The sequence below is a fragment of the Falco cherrug genome, chromosome 3 (assembly GCF_023634085.1).
Source record: "Falco cherrug isolate bFalChe1 chromosome 3, bFalChe1.pri, whole genome shotgun sequence".
Taxonomy (NCBI): domain Eukaryota; kingdom Metazoa; phylum Chordata; class Aves; order Falconiformes; family Falconidae; genus Falco; species Falco cherrug.
The window spans coordinates 71364989-71385886 of NC_073699.1; the positions used below are offsets into that span (position 1 = coordinate 71364989).

The 20898-nt window shown below is 42.7% G+C and overlaps 2 protein-coding genes across 2 annotated transcripts; one reads left to right on the forward strand and one right to left on the reverse strand.

Annotated features, from left to right (window-relative positions):
- Positions 1-569: 569 nt before the first annotated feature.
- Positions 570-2141, reverse strand: ALG2 (ALG2 alpha-1,3/1,6-mannosyltransferase). Its single transcript, XM_055705231.1, has 2 exons — positions 1806-2141; positions 570-1487 (listed from the first exon to the last, which is right to left on the reverse strand). Exons 1-2 carry the CDS (start codon positions 2124-2126, stop codon positions 588-590), a joined length of 1221 nt encoding a protein of 406 aa, XP_055561206.1. The 5' UTR covers positions 2127-2141; the 3' UTR covers positions 570-587.
- Positions 2142-2406: 265 nt separating this feature from the next.
- Positions 2407-7387, forward strand: SEC61B (SEC61 translocon subunit beta). Its single transcript, XM_055705233.1, has 4 exons — positions 2407-2566; positions 2661-2758; positions 3025-3126; positions 7054-7387. The coding sequence occupies exons 1-4, from the start codon at positions 2564-2566 to the stop codon at positions 7139-7141; spliced, it is 291 nt and encodes a 96-aa protein (XP_055561208.1). The 5' UTR covers positions 2407-2563; the 3' UTR covers positions 7142-7387.
- Positions 7388-20898: the final 13511 nt, after the last annotated feature.

Below are 20898 nucleotides of genomic sequence, written 5' to 3' on the forward strand. Positions count from 1 at the left end.
CTGTATGCTTGTTTATGACACCCAGTGTGACGACATGATGCAATTTGAGAAGCACAGTATGGGGTCAATCATTTTAAACCTGGCTGTTCGTATCCCTAAGTGTTGTTTTTTTAAAAAACATGCAGTTGGCTGGACTATGAAATTCTCTCCACACTTCAGCTGAAATACCTCTTTTACTTAAAAATTACTGGAAAACATTTTAAATACATAAAAATAAAGGTGTGCTTGTCTAATCTATACAAATCCACATTTTGTAAATTGAATCAGCCACAGTGTATGGTATTAAAGTAAAATGTGCAGTAATTTCCTAGTAAGTTACTGGCATTTAACCGTGCATTTTTCCAAGGCACAGGACATAAAAGAACTCCTACAATGGCGACTCAGCCTACCACAAGAAAATTTTCACCTTCTAATGAGACAGCAGGGCACATTTTGCCCACTCTTCATATTGAGCGACATAAGGCAGCCCAAGAACCATAACGAGAAAATTCAGATATCCAGGATCCTTCATCACGGTCACAATAAATACTGGTCCCCTATACAAATGAGATACAAAGCTGTACAATACATAATATGGGAATACAATTTTATTGTGTTAATCTGCATATGTATTGGTACAGCTGTTCTGTGAATGCTTCCAAGGAAAATTTTTCCATAACTCTGGCTCTCCCAGCTGCTCCCATTGTGTCCTTTAAGAGAGGATCTCTCACAATTTTTTCCATGGCCTCAGAGAATTGCGTTGGCAGCGGATCACACAAAAATCCTGTAACATTATGCAAGATCGATTCCAAAGGACCGCCTGAATTAACTGCTATAACTGGACATCTCATGTACATTGCTTCCAGAGGAACAATGCCAAAATGTTCATTGCTTGGTGTATAAAGCACACATATAGAGTTACTAAAAAGAGTGATTTTCTGCTCATCTGAGAATGATCTCAAAAAAGTGATGTGGTCATTAACACGAAGCTTGGCTGCAAGTCTCCTTAGCTCTTCATAGTGCTCCACATTTTCCAGAACTCGTTTATCATAACCACCTGCCATAACCAAGTGAACTTCATTCCACTCATGAGAATCAAGTCTTCCTCGAAGCTCATGCAAAGCTTCGAGAGCCAACATCAGATTCTTTTTTCTCTCGTACCTATTAATGGAAAGAAACAAGAACTTCTTCTTTGGTACCAGGTCAGCTATGTCTGCAGCACATGCTGTATCAAAGCTACTGATGTTGAGCGATGGGTAGAGGACATCTGGGTTTATGTGAGATAAGGACTTAAACGTGTCCTTGAACACACCAGCAGTGAACCTGCTGTTCACAACAATACAGTCTGCCATGCCAGTTGTGTACTCTTCCAGCCAGTCGAGCGGTAATCTGTAGATGCGCTTCAGGAGAGATTCTCTCTTGGTAAGAAGCTGATCAGGAAAGTGACAGTAAAATAAAACCTTCTTACGGGTTCTGGCCAGCCGAAGTACTGGAATGCAAGCAGACACCTAGTGCAACCAGGAGAGCCAAGGGGAGACATCGGTTATTTGTGTCCGCGCCCACCGGTGCACGCATGTGCTCCCACAGCCGTGCCCTGCAGGCCAAGCGCCTTCTCCCTCTCGCCTCCACCACCGCACCGCGCCGCACCCCCGCCCCGGGCGCCTGGCTGCGGCCCCCAAGTTCCTCCCGCCCTGCCTCGGCCTGCGAGGCCGCCGAACCGGGGCTTCCCCCCCGCGGCCCACCGCAGGGCAGAGCCAGAGGGGAGCCCAAGCGGCAGCGCCTCCCTCCCTCCCCGCAGCCGCGCCCGCTCCCGCCCCGGGCCGCACCTGGTCGCAGACGAAGACGTCGGCCGGCTCGCCGCTGAGCAGCAGGACGTACAGCGCCACGAAGGCCATGCGCAGGGCGGCACACAGCGCCTGCCCGCGGCCCCACAGGCTGCGCGGCAGCCACCCGCCGGCCCTGCGCACCGCCAACCCCCGCGTCTCCGCGAAGCAGCGCGCAGCGTCGTAGTGCGCCGTCCAGATCTGCACCCGGCAGCCCCGCGCCTGCAGCGCCAGCGCCGCGTCCACCACCAGCCGCTCCGCGCCGCCCAGCCCCAGGTCCGGGTGCAGGAACAGCACGGACGGGCCCTCGCCGGCCGCCGCCATGGCCGCAGCGCGGGGACCGCGGGACCGCCCGCCGGCCACGTCCCGGGCAGCAGTGCGCAGGCGCGGCCCGACGGCCGCCGCGGGACACGTCAGCCTTGCCGCCGGGCCTTCCCTGCCGCCCCGCCGCCGGGCGGCCCCAGCGCTGCCCGGCGCCTCGGCCGGGGCCGTCCCGGCTCGGCCGCCCCGTCCCGGCCGCTGGTGGGAGAGCGGGCGAGGCCCAGCCGCAGATCGGCGTCGGTCCGCCGGGAGAGCGGCCGCTGAGGCGGGGGGCGAGGGACGAGGCGCCGGCGCCGCTCAGGCACCGTCCCGGGCAGCCGCCAGGCGCCGGGCGGTGCGGCGGGGGGCGGGGCCTGCTGCGGGCGGGGACGTGGCCGGAGCGGCCGGAGCGGAGCGTCTGTGAGGCCGTGCCGACCCGCCGAGCCAGCGCCGCCGCCGCTATGGTGAGGCTCTGCCGGGGGCTGGCGCTGGCCGAGGCGCCCCCTCTCCGCGGCCGTGTCCGCCGCCTCTCACCCTCTCCCGCTTCTCTCCCCGCAGCCCGGGCCCAACCCCAGCGCCACGAGCGTCGGCTCCTCCGGCCGCTCGCCCAGCAAGGCCGTGGCTCCCCGCGCGGCCGGCTCCACCGTCCGGCAGAGGTAGGTGGCCTGGCAGGGGGGCAGCCCTCTCTCCTCGGCCCTTCGTGCTTGGTGGCCGGGCAGCCCTGAGGCCGAGCGCCGTGCGGGCAGGGGCTCCGCGGGGCCGAGCCGTCGGTCCTTGGAGCCCCGGGCGGCGCTGTGCCAGCCGCCGTGCCCTCTGCCTGGCTCCGCAGCCTCACGCAGGTGTCTTGCTTCTTGCTTGGTGCTAGAAGCTGGTAGGCTGCTGACGTGTTTTGGTCTTTGCTTCGCTCTGTTATCCCTTAAAGGAAGAATGCCAGCTGTGGGACAAGAAGTGCGGGCCGTGCCACTTCCACAGGTACTGGTGGGATGTGGCGATTCTACACGGAGGACTCTCCGGGGCTCAAAGTGTAAGTTGGATATATGGATGGTGGCGGGTATGGCGGGTATCTATTTCATTTCCTTATGTAGTCATCCAGTCTTTGATTTGAGAGGTCAGTGTTGTGGTCGGCATGGGGAAACGTCCTGAATTGATGGCTGCTTAGACAGATTTGAGGTGAAATACTCTATTTGTAAACCTGAAAAGGTAGCTTTTAGAGTTATAGTGGCCTCAAAAAGGTAGGTGCGAGTTATATTTTGTAATTGCCTAGACTTCTTTTAAGTGCTCTTGGAAGACTGCAAGAAATGCGCTTGAAGTTGGGAATGCTTACTTCTCAGAGTGAGTTTAGACATCTGCGCACATGTTTTTGTTCTCTTTAAAATTTTTGGGTTTTTATTAATAGGTGTGTTGTGATCCTGTGCCCTTCCTTCCCTTGAAAGCACAACTGTTATGCCATACGCTTGCATAATCTCGGGTGTTCTTTTTAGAAGGCTGAAGAGAAATTATTTTAGCTGAGCTTGGAAAGCAAATAGTATTCCAATACCTTGTATGTCTCTGTTTCTGCAAAGTGAATATTCCAAGATTATGGTCAAGTATCTGGTGGTAGTGTCCCTTATAACTGTAAAGAGAGTCTTAAGTTTCTAGTTTTTGGCTATTCATGTACTTTTTGTGTCATTCAGATCAGCTTTGCAAACAGGCTTTGCAGCATAATATTTGGGTAAAAATGATAGAAAGGTGATGTATTTCAGCTGATGGGTGCATGCTGAGTCATCCTTGAGTGGGAGTCTGCGCTTCTTGTGGAGTTACACGTCATGGCCTCTTGTTCTTACTGGGTTGAAGAGACTCAAGATACTCAGGGATGCCCCTATTGCTGCTTTCTTTTTTCTAGAATCCATTAGTATTTTATTTTGGAGCTTTTTAAGAGGGCTGCTGCTGGCTGGTGATAGTATAGTTGGTGACTGAGTGATTGTTCCAAGGATAGTCCTTCCTCTGAAGTTGCCTGGCTTGTTTTCATTCACGTATGTGCTTGACTCTTCAAAAACTATACTGCAAACCATCTAAGCAGTGGTTTCTGCTACTGCAGGTCTTGCTTTCCCTATTCTGAATCCAGAGAGGAGACAAGGCAAAGAAAAGGAAAAGGCAATGAGTAATAATAGTGTTCTAGGGTAAATCTGTGCAGATAGGCAAGGCATCTATTTTCTGTTGTCTACTAAAGATCAATAAAAAAAAAATAAATAAAACCAGACTGAGAAAAAACAGGTGTTCTACCATAAGGCAGATTATCAAAAACCTATTGAAAAAAATATAAGCCGTCAAAGCAGCTTTACCAATTTCAGTGTTTCCTTGTGAATCCTTTGGTTTCACTTTTGATGTTGAGTAGTCACTCAGTTGTTCTAGAGTTCAATACAAGCAGGTAGGAAGATAGACTTTTCCCTTCTATTTATGTTGCAGCACCTATTAGTGTTGCAAAATGGTGGTTCCCAATTTTAAGATTTTTTGGAACACCGGGAGTGGTTTTTTTGCAGGCTACCATGGGTAGCTGTATGGTCAGGCTTTTAATGGAAGAAACAAATCTGTAAAAGGGAGTTGGTTTTACAGATCACCTGCACACTAGATACAAAATTTTCTGAACCGTGACTTGGGTGCAACTTTCTTGCTTACAGCTTTCCATGTATTTTTCTACACATGTTTTTACCATAGCAACCAATTGTTACGATCTCTATCCTGTTCACTAGGTTTAAAAATGAAAATGGGTTGTAGAGGGCTTATAGTTGCCTCAGTAAAGTGCTGCAGCCAGAGCTGTTTTTAAAAATGGTTGTGATCACTACTGCATAAAGCAGTGGGAAAGCTTAACCTGGCAGTGGGGTTTTCTTCGGTGGTTACTCATGTTTAAAACATGAGCTGTTAAAATTACTGGGGAAAAAAAATACATAAAACTACCTGAGAACAGGTTATTTCATGCTAGCTATGATCAGGAGAATTCTCCTCTAGATCAAAAGTTTTATGTTTTATATTGTGTGTAATTATACCTCTGATTCTTTAGTATCAGTACTCAACATCAGAAATAATACATTGAATAAGCAAGTTTGGTTCACCTCAGGAAAGTGCTTTGTCTGTAGTACAGGATGGTACAAAATATATGTCTTTTAAAAACAGTATTAGCAAAAGGGAGCTGTGGGGGATCAGGTTGAGAGTGGGATATAATATTTTTCTCTTTAAAACTCAGATTGAGCATCGCATACTTTGACAAGAAGATTAAACCCAAACTAGTTCGTCTTTCTGTGGCGCTTGGTAGCTGTGGTTCCTCTATCTTGCCTTGAGCTTTCTTGTTCTAAAAGCTATAGGTGGTGTTTCCTGTGGAGCCGTGATAGAGAATCAAATTTGTCTTGTGGTATAATATGTGGCCTTATGAAATGAGTATGCACAGTACTGAATCTTTGCAGGTGCCTGAATCTGCTGCTTAATTAAAATACGTGGTGGGTTAGGAAAATTCAGGGGTATGGAGGAGAATTGCAGGGTTTCAGCAAGTTATCTTTGCGACAGGAGGAAATTACATGCACATGTCAGTATTGGAACGCTGATTATTCTGTAGAGGGAACAAAAAAACCCCAAACCAAAAAACACACAAACAGTCTCCCCTATTTATTTCTGTGGTGCTTCTCTCTTTCTCTGTGCCCCTTTGGCAAAGAGTAGCTTACATATTACTACTATTAAAGGCTCAAGTGAATTAAATAGTAATTCAGATACAGTGTAAAGACTTTGTGCACCTGATGTCATGATGATTTATATTACGTAGGACATAAAGAACGTATAAAACACTGGGGATTGAGAAGTACGTTCTGTATCCCTTCATAGGAGTTGCTTATGTAGTCACTGTGTGTGCAGACTTTTTTTATTTTGCCTGTTTTTTCATTGGTTTATTTGCTAAATGCTTTATCTATGTGTCCAGGTTTTCCATACCCAAATATGTCTAAATATGATAGGTAATAATTGAGTTTTAAAACTCAATATAAGATTACTGTTACGAAGTGCATGGACTGTGATCTTACAGAAAAATATGTTAGTAAAGTGTTTCAATCCATTTTCAGTTTCTTTTTTACTTTGTATTCAAGTAGTATTTACCTGCTTATACACAGTAACCTGGAGGGTAATCCAGGCTGGATAACAGGATTCATGGTGTTTCTGCCAATAGCAGGTTGAAAATCAGAAATGCAATTAGTGGTATGAAGCAGTGTTGAGTGTTTGCAGTTGTGTAGTAGTGCACGTAATTGTTGTCTCAGAACAATGTGAAACAGCTGATTTAGGCTCCACATGCACCCTGAGATTAAACTGATTTTTAAAAACAGCACTATATAATTTCTAAACAGTGTATGAAAGTGGGAAGGAAAAAAGTTAATAAGTTTGTTAATTTATACATCTTAGGTAATGATATAATGATGGGGTTAACTTTTACATACTGTGTATCTTTTTCAAGAAAAGAAGTCCTCGTCTCACCTCCTGTGAAATAAAACCTCTGAAAAAACAGCTAATGTGAATTTAATGCCAAAATTTTACTAGCCGCTAGAGGACTCTCTTGGTTTTAGTATCTGGCTACATCTCTGTTCAGGTGGCTATCTGAGTAGTAAATAAAGATGATAATTCTCTGTAGATTGTTTTCACAATGATGAGTAATAATGAACCATGCACTACTTGTAAAAAGTGGGGGTTTCGTTATTATATTGTGCTTTATAGTTACTTCACAATTAGGGTGTGTAGAACTATCTTTAAAAACATTGGGGCAGCAGCAGTTTTTCATAGGGATGGCTATCTCATTTCTGTGTACTGTAAGGTATTTCTGTGGGAATGGAATAAAAGTGTACACTTGGTTAAGAACTGGTAAGTTCACTTGTCTGATAATGTCTGATCTTTGGACAAAGCAGACTTGCTTATGTTAATGCATTTTTTTCTTTATTTTTAGTGGCCCTGTTCCAGTTTTGGTCATGAGTCTTCTTTTTATTGCTTCTGTGTTTATGCTGCACATCTGGGGTAAATATACTCGTTCATAGGCTCAGCTGCGAACTTAAAGCATACGTCTTGGACCAAAAATATGGTGGATCCTGGTTGTTCTTGGAGAAAGACTGGGGAAGCTTCCCATCACCTGTTGAAGTCCGTTCAACTTTGGCTCTAATATCAAATGAATTTCTCAGTTCGCTATTTGGGCGGGTTTAAAGTCTGTCATGGGTCATTTTATATTTGTATCTGTACACTTAGAATACAGGTATTGCAATAAAAGTTCTATATGGAAATAGAAACAGACTTAACTGTATTTTTTCCTCTTATTCCAGCATACCACAACTAAAACATTATACTTGTGGTTTTCATATATAACCGTATTTCTGAGTAAGTGCCATTTGATAGTTCAAACCAGATGCTTCTATACTGTACACTGTTACATAATCTTATGCCAGAAGATCTTTGTTTGCGAATGGGAAAGGCAAAATCAGATGCTCAAACATGTGAAGGTAACAGACATGTTTATTGAAATAAAACAGGTGCACTAGATGAGCTGGTCATGTGCTTCTGTTAATTCCAGAAAAATAGCTCCATTTTTTTCCTAAATGCAAGTTAAACTTTACTCAGTGCTCATTATACATAGAAGTGTATAAATATGCCTGTTCTTCAAACACTGCTTGAGGAAAAACATGAACTGGTACCCAGTGGGTTTTAAAAAGAATTGCATTACTGTCAAAGACATTTTTCGTCTGCAGGTCCAGACTTTCAAGGAGACTTGGTCAGGAAAATGGGATGGGAGGGCTGGAAACGCAATGGCTGCATTTTAAATAACAGAGCATGCAAACAGGCTGGGATACAGTTAAGTGGCTCTTCCTATAACCGCTCCAGTTTCCCTGGGTGGTGTTTCTTTTGAACAGTCAGACAGTTCTTCTCTTTTTAAAGGTACATACATACTGTGCATTAGCATTTCAGCTGTTTCTAACTGCTGATGTGGGTTTGAAATTCAGATAACCAAATCAGGCCTTTTCATACAGTTGTATGGAATTATTTTAGCCTGTTGTTGATGTTATGATTCCTGTTTGAATATCTGCTTGTAATAGGAAAACAATATTCTTGGCTATATAACTTTGATACAAGTGTTGACTGCTGACATGTAGAAGCAGCCTTTCTTAGGTACAACCTTCCTGTAAAGAAATTCTCAAAAGTAGCATTACTTCTGAAAATAAGAAGCTGTTCAGAACAAAAACAAGAGTATGGAATGTGGTCTTGGGGCTATAAGGATAATTGCATTGAGCTGTGCTTATGCCATAATGCCCAGTGTAAATGTAGAGGGAAAGACAGAAGACTTGGAGCAGAAACTGAAAATTGTCTTACAAAGTGTAATGGTAGGAGGGTTGTGTTTTCAGAGGGTTGAAAGTTGAGCAGGGAGTTCTGGTAACTCAAAGGTAGTGGGGTAGCAGAATACACTGAAGCGGTGGAAACTGAGCCAAATAAATCATGTATCAAGGGGAAAAGGATCCACAGATCACACTGCTATGCGTATGGAAGGGAAGTAAAAACACGGGAAAATAAAGCAAATAGGGAGATTAGCTTACTGCTGCAATGAGGGTCTCTTATTTTAAATGCTTTGACTAGGAAGAAAAATCTCTAGTCAGTGATTTCACTTTAAGGCAAGAAAGAAAATTCTAAGAAAAGACCAAATGCCAGTCAGTTGTTTTACTGATTAGGTGGATGGGCTGCACTGCTCACTTAATTTGTGGTACTCAGAGGGAAAGGATTAATGCATAACAGTAATATCTGAATAGGTAATTGTTGTGTTAAAGGGGAATGGAGTAATTTAGCAGGAAATAACACTCCCCTCCCTGCCTTCCAACTCTGTCATCACAGTAATGTTAACTTTACTCCTGATGATACAGTCTTCTAACACAGCAGGAAAAAATTTCTTCTAAACACTTCTGGTCTCTAAAAGCTGTTTTGCCACATAAAATAATTCCATTTTTAAAGCCTTTCATATTTTTTTATGTCTGGTATCTTGCTGCTTCTAAAGACCAAAATCGGCTACAAATTCAGAAAAGGGGGCAGAGGGAAGGCTTACTGCTCTTACAGGCTATATTAAGTTCAACTGAGTATAAAAATGTTGACTGTTTTGACAATGCTGTCCTTGATTATTTTGTTTTCTAGAATGGCCTGTATCATAGATTTTTTGCGTCCACCATCAAAGAATCTAGTGTCTAGTTTTGCACAAGTTAATTCCCACCCCTTCTTAGCTTTGTATTTTGGAAGTGTGAGCTTTCCTATGGCTAAAAAAACATTGCTGCTTTAATTCATGAAAGAAGCGATACTGTAGTTGGATGCAGCTAGCTGAAACATTCATAGCATTGTTTGATATTCCTTGTACATAATAAAAAGGTTTCTCTGTCGTATGTTTTCAATTTGTGATCTGTTTAATGATTAGCATAAGCATTAGATACTCATGCTCATGTTTTTAGCATTTTGTGTACAAGAGCTGTAGTGGATTCTTGCAATTGATGTTTATCAAAACTTCAGATCCACAGCAGTACAGGTAAAGGAATGCAGGTTGCAAAGACTTAGAAGTTTGGCTAATAACGAACATGAAATTCTGTTTGGCCGGGGTGAATAAATTATGGCTATGCCGATAAACAGTAGCTAATCTGTAATACAGAAAACTAGTCTTTCAGTAACAGGTGGAAGAGAAGAAAGGATGGTCATTTGCAAAGCTTCATATTGGACAACTAGGAATTAGTAAGACATTGGATTTTTATGCCTACTTTTATGTGATTGAAATACAAGTTTGGCTGAGCTGACTGTTAGAAATTGTAAATACCTTTATAGTTTCCTTAGCTGCTAAAGAAGACTCTAGGTCCACAAAGATCTTTACTTTGTCTCCTTAACAATAAAGGTTCAGGAAATCTGGAAGAACTTATATTTCCATAGAAGATATGATAAAATACTAGAATGTTTTATTCTTGACTCAAAAAAAAAATGTTTGCAACCTCAGGCTCCATTATTCCTGAAGTGAAGAAGGGGTTTTATAAGGAAATGGTTCTATTGTATGTGAGTACGTCTGTGTCACTTAAGCTTTTGCTCCCTCCCCAGCATTAGATCTCGGTATGTGACCCAGTAACAGAGGAGTAGAAGCTGAAAGGCGCTCTTCTTGAGGGTTGGGTGGAATAGGTACCTGGTGGAAGAGGGAGACTGTAGAAGTTCTCTCTGAGCAAAAGACTCTCACTTAATGCCTAGGGAGAACAGGGGGAGAGCTAGACTTCCTAAAGGCCTTTATGACAGGAAAAGCTTTAGTCTTTGCTCTTGCACCTTTTTGCACACTGAAGTCAGTCACCCATAAGGTATGGATCTATTAAGTATGTGGGCTTCATTAGTTCTGATGTTTCAGAACTACCTTTTACTTTTGCTGTCTGTGTAGCAGCCAGCTCTACTACTACACAGAAACAATCTTTTCTTCTTCTTCCCCGCCCCCCCTTCTATGCTTCATTATTTACTGGTATCCATTTGGTTGCGTCCAGGCCTACCTTTCTTGTAGTGTGCATAAAGCATGTGAACTCCTCCCATCTTTTGCTGTCATGTCATGATAAATACTGTGACTCTGGTAACCACAATATTTCTCATTCTTGAAGGGACCAAGGGGAAGGGTAGTTGTTCAAGTGCCTATTTCATGACTGTCCCATATATGCACAGCTCTCTTGCAGCAAACGGATATGTTATTTTTTTCTTTTCTCACACCAGACTCTGAAATTACCCTTCAATGAGAAACTGTCAGCTTTCTAATGTCTCGTCTGTCGCCTGTTTCTTAAGCTCTCTGAGACTATCAGACATAACACAAACTAGTGTAAGCTCTCTTAAGCACTGTTCATGGTAACTTACAATGCCTTTAATTATAGGCACATATATATATATATCTGTAAAGATGCATACATGCATGTATGTATGGTCACTTACCAGTTTAGAAATGCAAAAGGATCTGTGTCTGAAAATGTAAGATGGTATGCCCTTATTAGACTGCACTGTGACAGCAGTGCAAAGAAGCAAACAGAACAGCTTGTGTTCTCTTGCTCAGCTGTGTTAGCTAGCTAGAGATGAGCGGATGCTATACTGATCATGTAGCGAAAGCTAAATGATTTTATAAACATATTAATGGATTCTGTGAGGGGCTTGGTAGAATTTTTTTTATATATATACATTTTTTTGTCTGGATAAAGAGGTGCATCTTGTTTCTTCAAAGGCTAACTTCTTGTATGCTTCCAGCTTTGATAATAAGGCTGCATTGATGTCCTTATATTAGCTGTTTATATAAATGTGTTTTATAGAAGGCTGTTTTGTAGACTTGGAATTGTTAGTAATATAATAAGAGTATTAATTATTCTTAACTTGGGATGTGAGGTATAAGAGGGAGTGTCTACCTTTTGGCTTTTTTTTTTTTTTTTAATTGGGGCAAAATTGTATAGCATTTGTGATTTCTACTTTAATTTCAGAAGTTGGTAAAAAGAAGTGCAGGCAAAGCAAGAGCAGGTGTGAAGTTACTGAGTACACTTCGTCCCTGAACATGTATCGTGACCTCTTCTTCCTTCTATATTCTAGTTGTTTCTTTTTCTTTGGAGGCTGCCGACCGTACTGAATTCTGCCATGTAGTAGGATAATGCTCTGATGCAGAGGCATGGCAGGTAGTAACAATAGTGAATGGAACAGACCCATTTTATTTATGACAAAATCCAAGTTCAGATGCGGACCACCACAGATTTGATACCTTTATCTCACATTCAGCTACAGGTTGCAAATAATTACTCTTGTTTCTTATTTTGAAGGAGTTTTCACACAGCTGCCTTCCAGAATAGTGTGTGCGGTTTTTTGACCACCTAGAAATGGAGGAACCCTTTGAAGTTACTCTATCATTTCATAAAACAGAACTAAGTAAAACTTATAATGCACTGCCTCCTCCAAAGAGATGTCAGTCTTAATGTTAACAAAATTAAATTCTAGCTAGTTGTGTGATTATTTTTTTTTTAGTTCAAGCATTTATCACTGCGTGAATGTACTGACCTGTTGTCCTCCTATGTGCTACAGAGAGAGATCAAATATATTTACAAATGCTGCAGAGGTAAGACATTATTTCAGTGAAATGCTTCCAGAAATCAGAGCTAAATTTACAGCCAGTATGCTACAGTTTCAGAGAGGCTACCTCCCCAGCATCTATTAATTGTCAAACACCATTCCGTGAGACCTTCTTCCAGTTTATTAGCTACTATTCTGATTGTCTTTCTGAGAAGGTGATATGAAAAGAACCTAAAGCAATGTTGCCTTACACTCCCAAGACTAGCTGATAAGCAGCTTTACTCCTTTCCTGAATAGAAGTACCATGCAATTAAGAGTACAGTATATGTTGCAATCAGTGGAGGAGAGCATATGTGCTCTCACCTGAGGAAGACATCTGTGAGGGGAAAAAAACCTTACAGCATGATACAAACTGCTGAGAAGTTTGCGAAGGACCGAACTATTGTAATTCAGCATGAATCTGAACCTGATGCAGTTGTGGGGCTTGGTAGACCTCGCTAATTTTGATTTTGTTCCATTGTTGTTTCCACGCTTCTTTCTGAAAAGCTGCTTTTTTTCTTTTTCTTTTTTTTTTAACGACCTTTTATGGCATTTGGGAATGATTTAACAAACAAACAAACAAAACTTTACAGAAGGTTGAAAATGCATGCATGGAGGAACTCACAGTGGTGAATAGTAAGTAGAATTAGAGCCTTTCTCCCCTCTGTTCCAACTGGAATTAAATAATACTAATATCCCTGTTGTCTGCATGCAGAATTACCTAATGATAAAGTTGCCTTCACTGAATGAAAGAGTTTGTGGAGTGAGATTATCTCTGTGCTTCTGAACAGTGAAAGAACCTCACGACATCTGTGGGAAAAAGAAAGATGTTTTTGCTAGTTCTGCTTGCAAGAATATTTTCCACCTTGAGCTGAAGTTGTTTCTAACCACTCTCTGCCCCGTGGCAAACTGAAGAACAGAGGAGCATCAGATAGGGCCTCTTGTCTCAGACCACTGCATAAAGGTTGACCACTCTGAGGGGGAAAATTTTCAGTAAAATGACTTCTTGCAGCAAACTTTGTATCTGTTTTTAGGCGGTTGTGTCTGTGGCAGTGTAGCTTCTCTGAAAAGGCATCTATGTTCTGCAGAAAGCACAGAGGCCTTTTATTTGACCTGGTGTCCAAGCAAGGTAGTTCACCTGCAGCTGTTCCTTCCTGATCTTTAAGGAACACTACTACTTCATCCAGTCATAGCTCTCCCCACTTTTTCCTGGCTTTTCTTAAGCATGAATAGCTTGATGAACTCCTTTTCTCTGTGCCAACAACACAGAAATCTTGCCTGTCTGAGTTGAGACTTAACTTTGTATTAGCTAACTTCGGATTTCCACAATGTAGCTGCTAAGAGTTGTGCACCTTTTGTAGTCACTGGTGACAAACCTGCATTTCTAGGGTTTAGTTCTGGAACCTGTTACAGTGTCGGGTGAAAAGGTGCTGTGTAGGTGCCTGGTGCTCCAGGCTGTTGGAGTACTGTGCACAGCAGCAACTCAGAGTAGTTGGAGCATTTGTCAACATTGTAGGTGCCAGATTCAGATTAAATCCAGCCCTGCATCCCAGCTGCTGCCAACAGAGCTACTGATCTTTAACTTCATTTTGGTGATGAAATAATCTGTGAGTGTACAATGGGGAGGAAACCCAAAAACCTCATGAGATCATACTTGTCAGGTCACAGTCATCAACAAAGGCTTTCCAAAGAGCAAAAATTTTAACAGTACTAATTTTAGTGCTTTTACTGTTTCCTTTCTAAGCTTGCTCTTTTGCTGTAAACCTGAAATAAATACCCAGGAATTATACTTATGATAAAATTCAAATTGCTTAGAAAAACAGACTCTCCGTGTACTTAAGGTAAGGAATGAGCTATAAAACAGTGTGCTTCCTCCAAAAGATTGCCTTTGTAATATTTTGGGGTTTTGTTTGTTTGGTTTTGGTTTTTTTTTTTTTAAATGTTTGCAGCATTACAGAGACCAGGAACAAGAATATATTTGGTTGAAGTTGCAGGCACTGGGCAGATCGTGACAGAGTATTTGGTATGTGTGGTCTTAACGCTATAATGCTGTCAAAGCTAGGTCCCCGACAAAATGGTGATTCTACACTTTTGAGATATGCCACAAGTGAATTATAGAAAGGTTGCTTCAGATGGTGATTCAACACTTTTGAAATATGCCACAAGTGAATTATAGAAAGGTTGCTTCAGATGGTACTTGTACCTGATGATATCAGAAAGTTTTTAGAAATGTGAGTGTGTTGGGAGCTTAAGACGCAACCTTGGCATTCTGAAATGTTGGAGTATTTTGAACCTCTCACAGCTTTTCTTAGTATGTCATGTGATGCTTTCATGTTTTCACAGACCAGTGAAACAAGTACCATACCATAATGCTTTGGAATGTATCTGTAGCTTACCTGTGGGGTGGACTTCTGCCCAAATAGCAGAGGTAGGTGAGCAGAGCGCAGGTACTAGAGGTGGCTGTGCATGGAAAGGGTAGGCAGTGCAGCTTGCGCTCGGTGGGCTGGCCACCCTGTCGGATGGAAGGAGGAAGAAGTTGCATGACGGAAGCAGAAATCACTGCTCCACCTCCTCTATACTCCAGTGATAGCAGAGATGTTGTGTATGCTTTTTTTGTCAGCAGACTTCAGCAAATGTATCCAGCACACCTCGAGGACAAATCCACGTAGTTCTGTTCTAGAAGCTTGGCACTGGTTTCTTCTGACCAAATGTACTAGCATTTTGACTTTTTTAGTTAGCTGGGATAAAAATAAATAAAATACATATATGTATGTGTGTGTGTGTTTGTATGGCATTAGGCTATTTGAGGAGCTAGTCAATTCTGTGACTATGGAATTCCTCTCACCCCTGGATACCATCAGGAGGAAGAAATGGGGAACACTGCCAGTTTGCTCCTGTGCAGCCCGTCAAAACCTGCCTTGTTAAGTCAGCTTAAAATTGTCTTCAGTGAAGCTGGTGTTTTAGCACTATGACCTCTTCTTTAGCTTGGTCCCTTGCAGACCATTAGCAGCTGTTCCCTCAGGCTGTGGAAGAACTGGGTTCCAGTGTAGTTTTACGCTTTGGAGCAATGGATCTTGAGACTGAAATGGAGCACTGGCCATAAGCTGTGGTGCATCACATCAGATCTGGTGGCAGTGCAGTTTGGCTCTCTCCCTGACCTCTGGCTTGCCTTGCCAGCAAGGGAACAGAGTAAGCTCTGCCGACCTCAAGAACAGTTTTGGTGAAACCAGGCAGCCTTCAGAAGTGACTTGGCAGGAAAGGAAAGATTGCGGTAGGTGTCCATTTCTGCTTTCTGAGGATATAAAAACTGATGGAGAGTTGTGGGGTTTTTCAACCTCCCCTACCCCTTCCAACCTCTGGAATCTGGTTTTCTTCTGCATTAGAAATAAAGGCCTCTTCAGCCAAGCCTTTTCACTGGAAAAGTAGAGAAATTATGGAATCACAGTGTTAAAGGAAAAGGGAGCAGTTTTGTCCAAAAGGATGACTAGAAGATGTTTTCTTCCTTAAAAAAAGCTGTTTACATCAACAGCTAATTAACATCTTGATGAAAGATGTTTTCATGTTCAATAGCCTCAGCTTTTCATGTCTCTACTACATTCTCAGTAAACAGCCATGAAAAGATAGAAGGTTGCTGCAACTTACAGTATGTGGTAGACTGAAATAAAATTAGCCACGTCTTCCCCCAGAGCATGTTCACATACAAAAAAGTAAGTCTTCCTCCTAAACAACAAAGTCAGCATTTATGAGGATCTGATGCTATTATAAATTCATGATCTTTTCAAAAAGTAATATATGAATAAAACTCATTAAATTTAATATTAAAAACATATTTTTAACCAATATGCTTAACTTTCTATACTCTTAAAACAATGTTTTTTTAAAATTTATAATTAAAAAAAATATTTTTGTTTTGGTCAAAATTAAAATGAAAAGTAATTGCCAAATGTCAACATTTTCCATGAACTGGAAATTCAAATTAGAACCAGCACTTAACACTAGGTCGCTATGGCAATGTGAAATAATATTGGACATGTGGGTATAAGTCGTGATGTAATGTACTTAGGTCGGGACTCCTGGACTTCGGTCCAGCCCCTGCTCACAGCAGGGCAAGAATCAAAGCTCCATCAGGTGTCTGAGGGCCTTGCCCAATTGCATTTTGAAAATCTCCAAGGAGGGAGATTTCAGAGTTTCTCTGGGTACTTGTCCCTGTGATTAACCACTCTCTGGTGAAGATTTTTTTTCTTATGTCCAATTAGAAGTTCCCTTCTTTGGCTTTACAGTGATTGCCTCTCATCTGTTTGCTGTGCACTGCTGAGAGAACTCTGGCTCCATCTACTCTAACCTGATACAGGTGAGGACAGCAGCTAGTGTTTCCCCCTTAGCTCTCTTCGACTGAACAAACCTGGTTACTTCTGTCCCTGTATGTCATGTGCTCCAGCCCCCAACTATCTAACTGACCCTCTTCTAGATTCTCCAGTTTGTTGTTGTTTCTTTTGTACTGGGGGCACAAAACTAGACACAGTATTCCAAATGAGCATCAAGTAAAAGAACATCTTTAGGATTACTTCCCTTGACATGCTCTTTGTGCATCTTGCTAGCATTCATCACTGCAAGGGCATGCTGCTGGTCCACGTTCCACTTCTCTGCTGGGACAAAGGGGCAGGTCCTTTTCTAAAGAGCTGCTCTCTGGTGAGTCAGGAGGTGTCTTACTGTGTGATGTTGCTCCATCCAAGAGGCAGGACTTAACATTTGTCCTTTCTGAACTTCAAGAGATTTTTGTTGGCTCATTTTTCTATACTACTAAGGTCCCTCAGATTGCAGTGCTATTCTCCAGCCTAGCTACCACCTTCTGAAATTTGGTGTCCTCACAAACTTGTTGAAGATACAGATAATGAGACCAATTGCCTTCCTGCCAGGAGCACAAGAATAAGTCTGCATCACTGCAGGTTTACTCAAAGATCCTGTCACTGTTTTTGACCATCCTCACAAGAAACTGGTATGTCTGGGTTTGTGTACAAGGCTGGCATTAGATATTGCATTTCCCTTAAGAGCAGGCTCTAGCCCCGTGCTCTGCTTTGCATGGAGGATGCAAGTGAAAACTCAGATGTGCTTGAGAGTGCCATCCCAAAACTCACTAGGCACGGTTCCCAGGCCGCCTGTTGTTCATTTCTCACTCACCACCTGTGCATTCAGATCTATCTGCTGGCTCATAAACTGATTTATATAAAGTTCTTACTTCTCAATAGCCTACACCGTTTCTTTTATGTGTAGGTCTCACACAGGCCATCCTAGAAGATGCCTACAACATGCACTGGGTGACCAGAGCAACACATAGAAGTTAATTTCTGGTATGAGTTCAGTAAAAAAGTGTACCTTTCTGAATTTCCCCTCAGCATTCCCAGTGATCCCAGTAGAAGGAAGAAAACTTATAAATGTATGCCTGCCCTTTATTCTTTCTTCCCTTGAGCTAATTCTCTGAAAGGAAAAGGGGCTCTAGGAATACAAGTGCAACCATTCTGCCAGGCACTTCCTTGTCAATAGGGAAGGATTCAGTCACTAGGATATTTCCCTAAAATGAGTTAAAGCCACTGCAAGCTGACATCTGTGTTTCCAAGTGCTCCATTTAGTGAACAGCTCCTCTTCCCTTTGTTGACACAGACAGATTTTTAGATGATTTTACCTGTGGCCCTGTCCCCTATCTTTCTTGCCTGCTCTCTGGCTTAAAAGCCTCTGGCACGCTCACTGGTTTTGGGGATGAAAATCCTGGTTCTTCCTCTTGGGAGCATTTGTCCATCAAGAGCCTCAGGGCTGGGTGGTCTCGCTGTTCTCAAGTAGACAAGATGCTAAAAGCTTTGAGGAAGAACCTTATTAATGTAATCCCAGGTAACTGCCAGTGCTGACCAGTCAGGTCCCACATAGTGGCTGAAGTATGGATGTTTTCCAGAGAGTTTAGGTGCAGATGTCTGGGTGTTTACACCTGGCTCATTTTTGCCATATAGACGTCAAAGCCTAGAGAGAGAAAATAACACCAATGCCACAGAATTTACTTTCCCTGCTCTTGCAGGCAATTCAACATAAAAGCATTTTATAAACTGATCAAACTCCATAATTTAAGTTATGTGAACTTCACATGTCTTGTCTGAGAAGTTACACTGGGATAATTGCAGCAGTCTTCCTATGTAAAAAGACATCTTTTAACAGTGAGGTTGTAGGCATAGTCATGCCAGGCTTAGTAAAATCTGTAACTGATTCGCAGACTATGTAAATAAACCTGTACTTTAGGAAGATGGTAAGGAAGCGTATTGCCTTGCCCCTACAATGCATGAGCATTGGTAATGAAATGCTAATACCTTAAAAAAACATTTAATCACCATGTTTAGTAGAAAAATGCTGTGAGTTAATTAAATGCTCCAGAACCTGTTCCTTCACCATCTACCGTAAGACAGTGGCTTTCAGATAATGCTGAAGTTGAAAACAACACTGCTATTGATAATTTGTGGATCAGATGACAAGGAACCTTGTCATAAAAACTGACATACGTTCCCAACACAGTATCCTATCTTACCGTGTCATTGTGAAGTACCTGGCTGTGAAAAAGCTGCAAAAGCAGAGTAAAGTGGTGGAGTGATGGCACTGTGGGTTCTGGTATTCCAGGTGCAACTCAATTGTTTTACTGTAAACCAGGAAATGTGTGGAGTTAAAGCAATAGTTTCACAAAGTCTTATTTTATATTGTGCATTTAACACCATCACATCCCAGACTTGAAAGTGTTACTGTAATGCATAATTAACATGTCCATGCTAAATATTTCCAGCACCTGCCATGACAGAAAAGCTTTCATGCAGTGCTTCCCTGCTTACTTTTCACTTCTCACCCTCACTTGATGCTGCCAGGTAAAACCCCTGTAGCACAGTCTTCCTGAAAGACCATTAAGGTGCATCAGAAGACAACAGTCTCTCATTCAGGACCAAAAAGAAATTTTAAATCAAAGCAGACCTACATTTTATCTTGAAATAAGATAGTAAAGGAAACATAATACTCAGAGATATTAATTCCCAAGAGCCACTAATACTATTAGTAACAAGCAATACCATTGTTTCTTTATTCTCTTGGTCTGCTGCCTTCAAGTTCTAGGCAGACTAATCCCTCAACTTCTTTTCTGTTTTAAAGAATCATACGGCTTCTGCTCACCCTCCTGATATCCTCACTAGTTGCAGTTGCTACTTTGTAGGAGACAAATCATTCCTGTGTAGCTCAAGTTCATTTAAGGGATATAGTTCATTGAAGAACGGAGTTAGTCTTGGTTGTGCTTGGTCTTGCACAGGCAGTGCCTCCTTTTGCTTGCTAAGAAGGGCAGTAATCACAGGTCCTGTGCTTTGTTTCTGTGGGGGATAAAGCCATTTACATCTGAGCAAAGCCAGTGCTTTGCCCTTGCTTTCATCTTTGCTCTGCATCAACACCACTCCCAATTTCTTTGTGTATGTGCCCACCTTCCTTCACTGCCAGAAAGTACTGCTTGGTTTTCTGCTGAGGGGATCTAGCATCATCCTGCCTTTTCCAGGAAAAAGCTTGAGATGAAAGTGTTGGGTAGGTCCTACCCTATCACACCTGCTTCTGAAACTGGTCCCCAGGCATTAGGGGATGTGTTCTTTTGTCACGTTAATGAAGAAAAAATAGCTTTTGTCTCAAGTCAGACTTGTCAAGTTTGTATATGTTTCCTTGTAAGATGTATGCTCTCCTTGCATCAAAGCAGCATGGAAATGGAAGAATTTAATCCTCTCCTCACAGTAATTAGGTGACACAGGCCAGGCTAGAATTCAGGATTTCCAGGATCCTTAAGTTACAAATATTCCTCTACCTAATGCTGTGCACTTGACATAAAAGTGTAAGGTCCATCTAATATGAGTTAGCCTGTGCATGAGTTGTCAATACTAGGAAATACAGGAGAGTGGAGGGCCTGCTTGGCAGTTTACAGCAGAGCTTGGCTGTGCCCAGTTTTGAGTGCCCTCAATATGGGAAAGACAGTGACAAACTGGAGCAAATCCAGCAGAGGTGGTCAGGGGCTGGAGCACTTGCTCTGTAAGGGGAGGCTGAGGGAGCTGGACCTGTGTGCCCTGGAGAAAGGGAGGTTCAATAGCAGCCTTCCTCTGCCTAAACAGAGGTCATGAAGAAGTGGAAGGCAGGCTTTTCACAGCAGTACATGGCAGGAGGATGAGAAGCAATGGGCATAATTTAAAATGAGAGGGGTTGGATGTAAGGAGTAATCTTTCCACCATGAGGACAGTAAACTGTTGGAGCAGGCTGCCCAGAGCGATTGCGCAGTCTCCTCCCTTGGATGTTTTCAAGACACAATGGATAAAAGCCCTGAGAAGCCTGGTCTGATCTCATCGGTGACCCATCTTTGAGTTTTAGGTAACAGGGGCTTGCACTAGGTGTCCTTTCAAGGTCTCTTCTAACCTGAATTATCCTAAGATGGTATGATTCTTATGGAGCCTTTCTGATGTTGACTTGAATGTCTGCCTCCTCTGAAACTTGGGATATTTCTGCTGGACGGCAGTTGAGGTAAAGAGCTGAAGGTGAGCAGAACCTCAATAAAAGCCTGCTTCAGATTACCAAAGGTCTTAGTGAATTGTGGAGAAAAAGAAGATCCTTAGTTTTACCTGTGATTTTGTTCAGTCTTTGGAGC

Bases quoted from the DNA above. Each gene is read 5' to 3' on its own strand.
- ALG2 (XM_055705231.1), bottom strand. From the start codon at position 2,126: ATGGCGGCGGCCGGCGAGGGCCCGTCCGTGCTGTTCCTGCACCCGGAC. The intron at 1,488-1,805 runs GTGCGGCCCGGG...TGGTTGCACTAG, and splicing joins ACGTCTTCGTCTGCGACCAG to GTGTCTGCTTGCATTCCAGT.
- SEC61B (XM_055705233.1), top strand. The intron at 2,759-3,024 runs GTAGGTGGCCTG...TATCCCTTAAAG, and splicing joins GGCTCCACCGTCCGGCAGAG to GAAGAATGCCAGCTGTGGGA. The intron at 3,127-7,053 runs GTAAGTTGGATA...CTTTATTTTTAG, and splicing joins GACTCTCCGGGGCTCAAAGT to TGGCCCTGTTCCAGTTTTGG.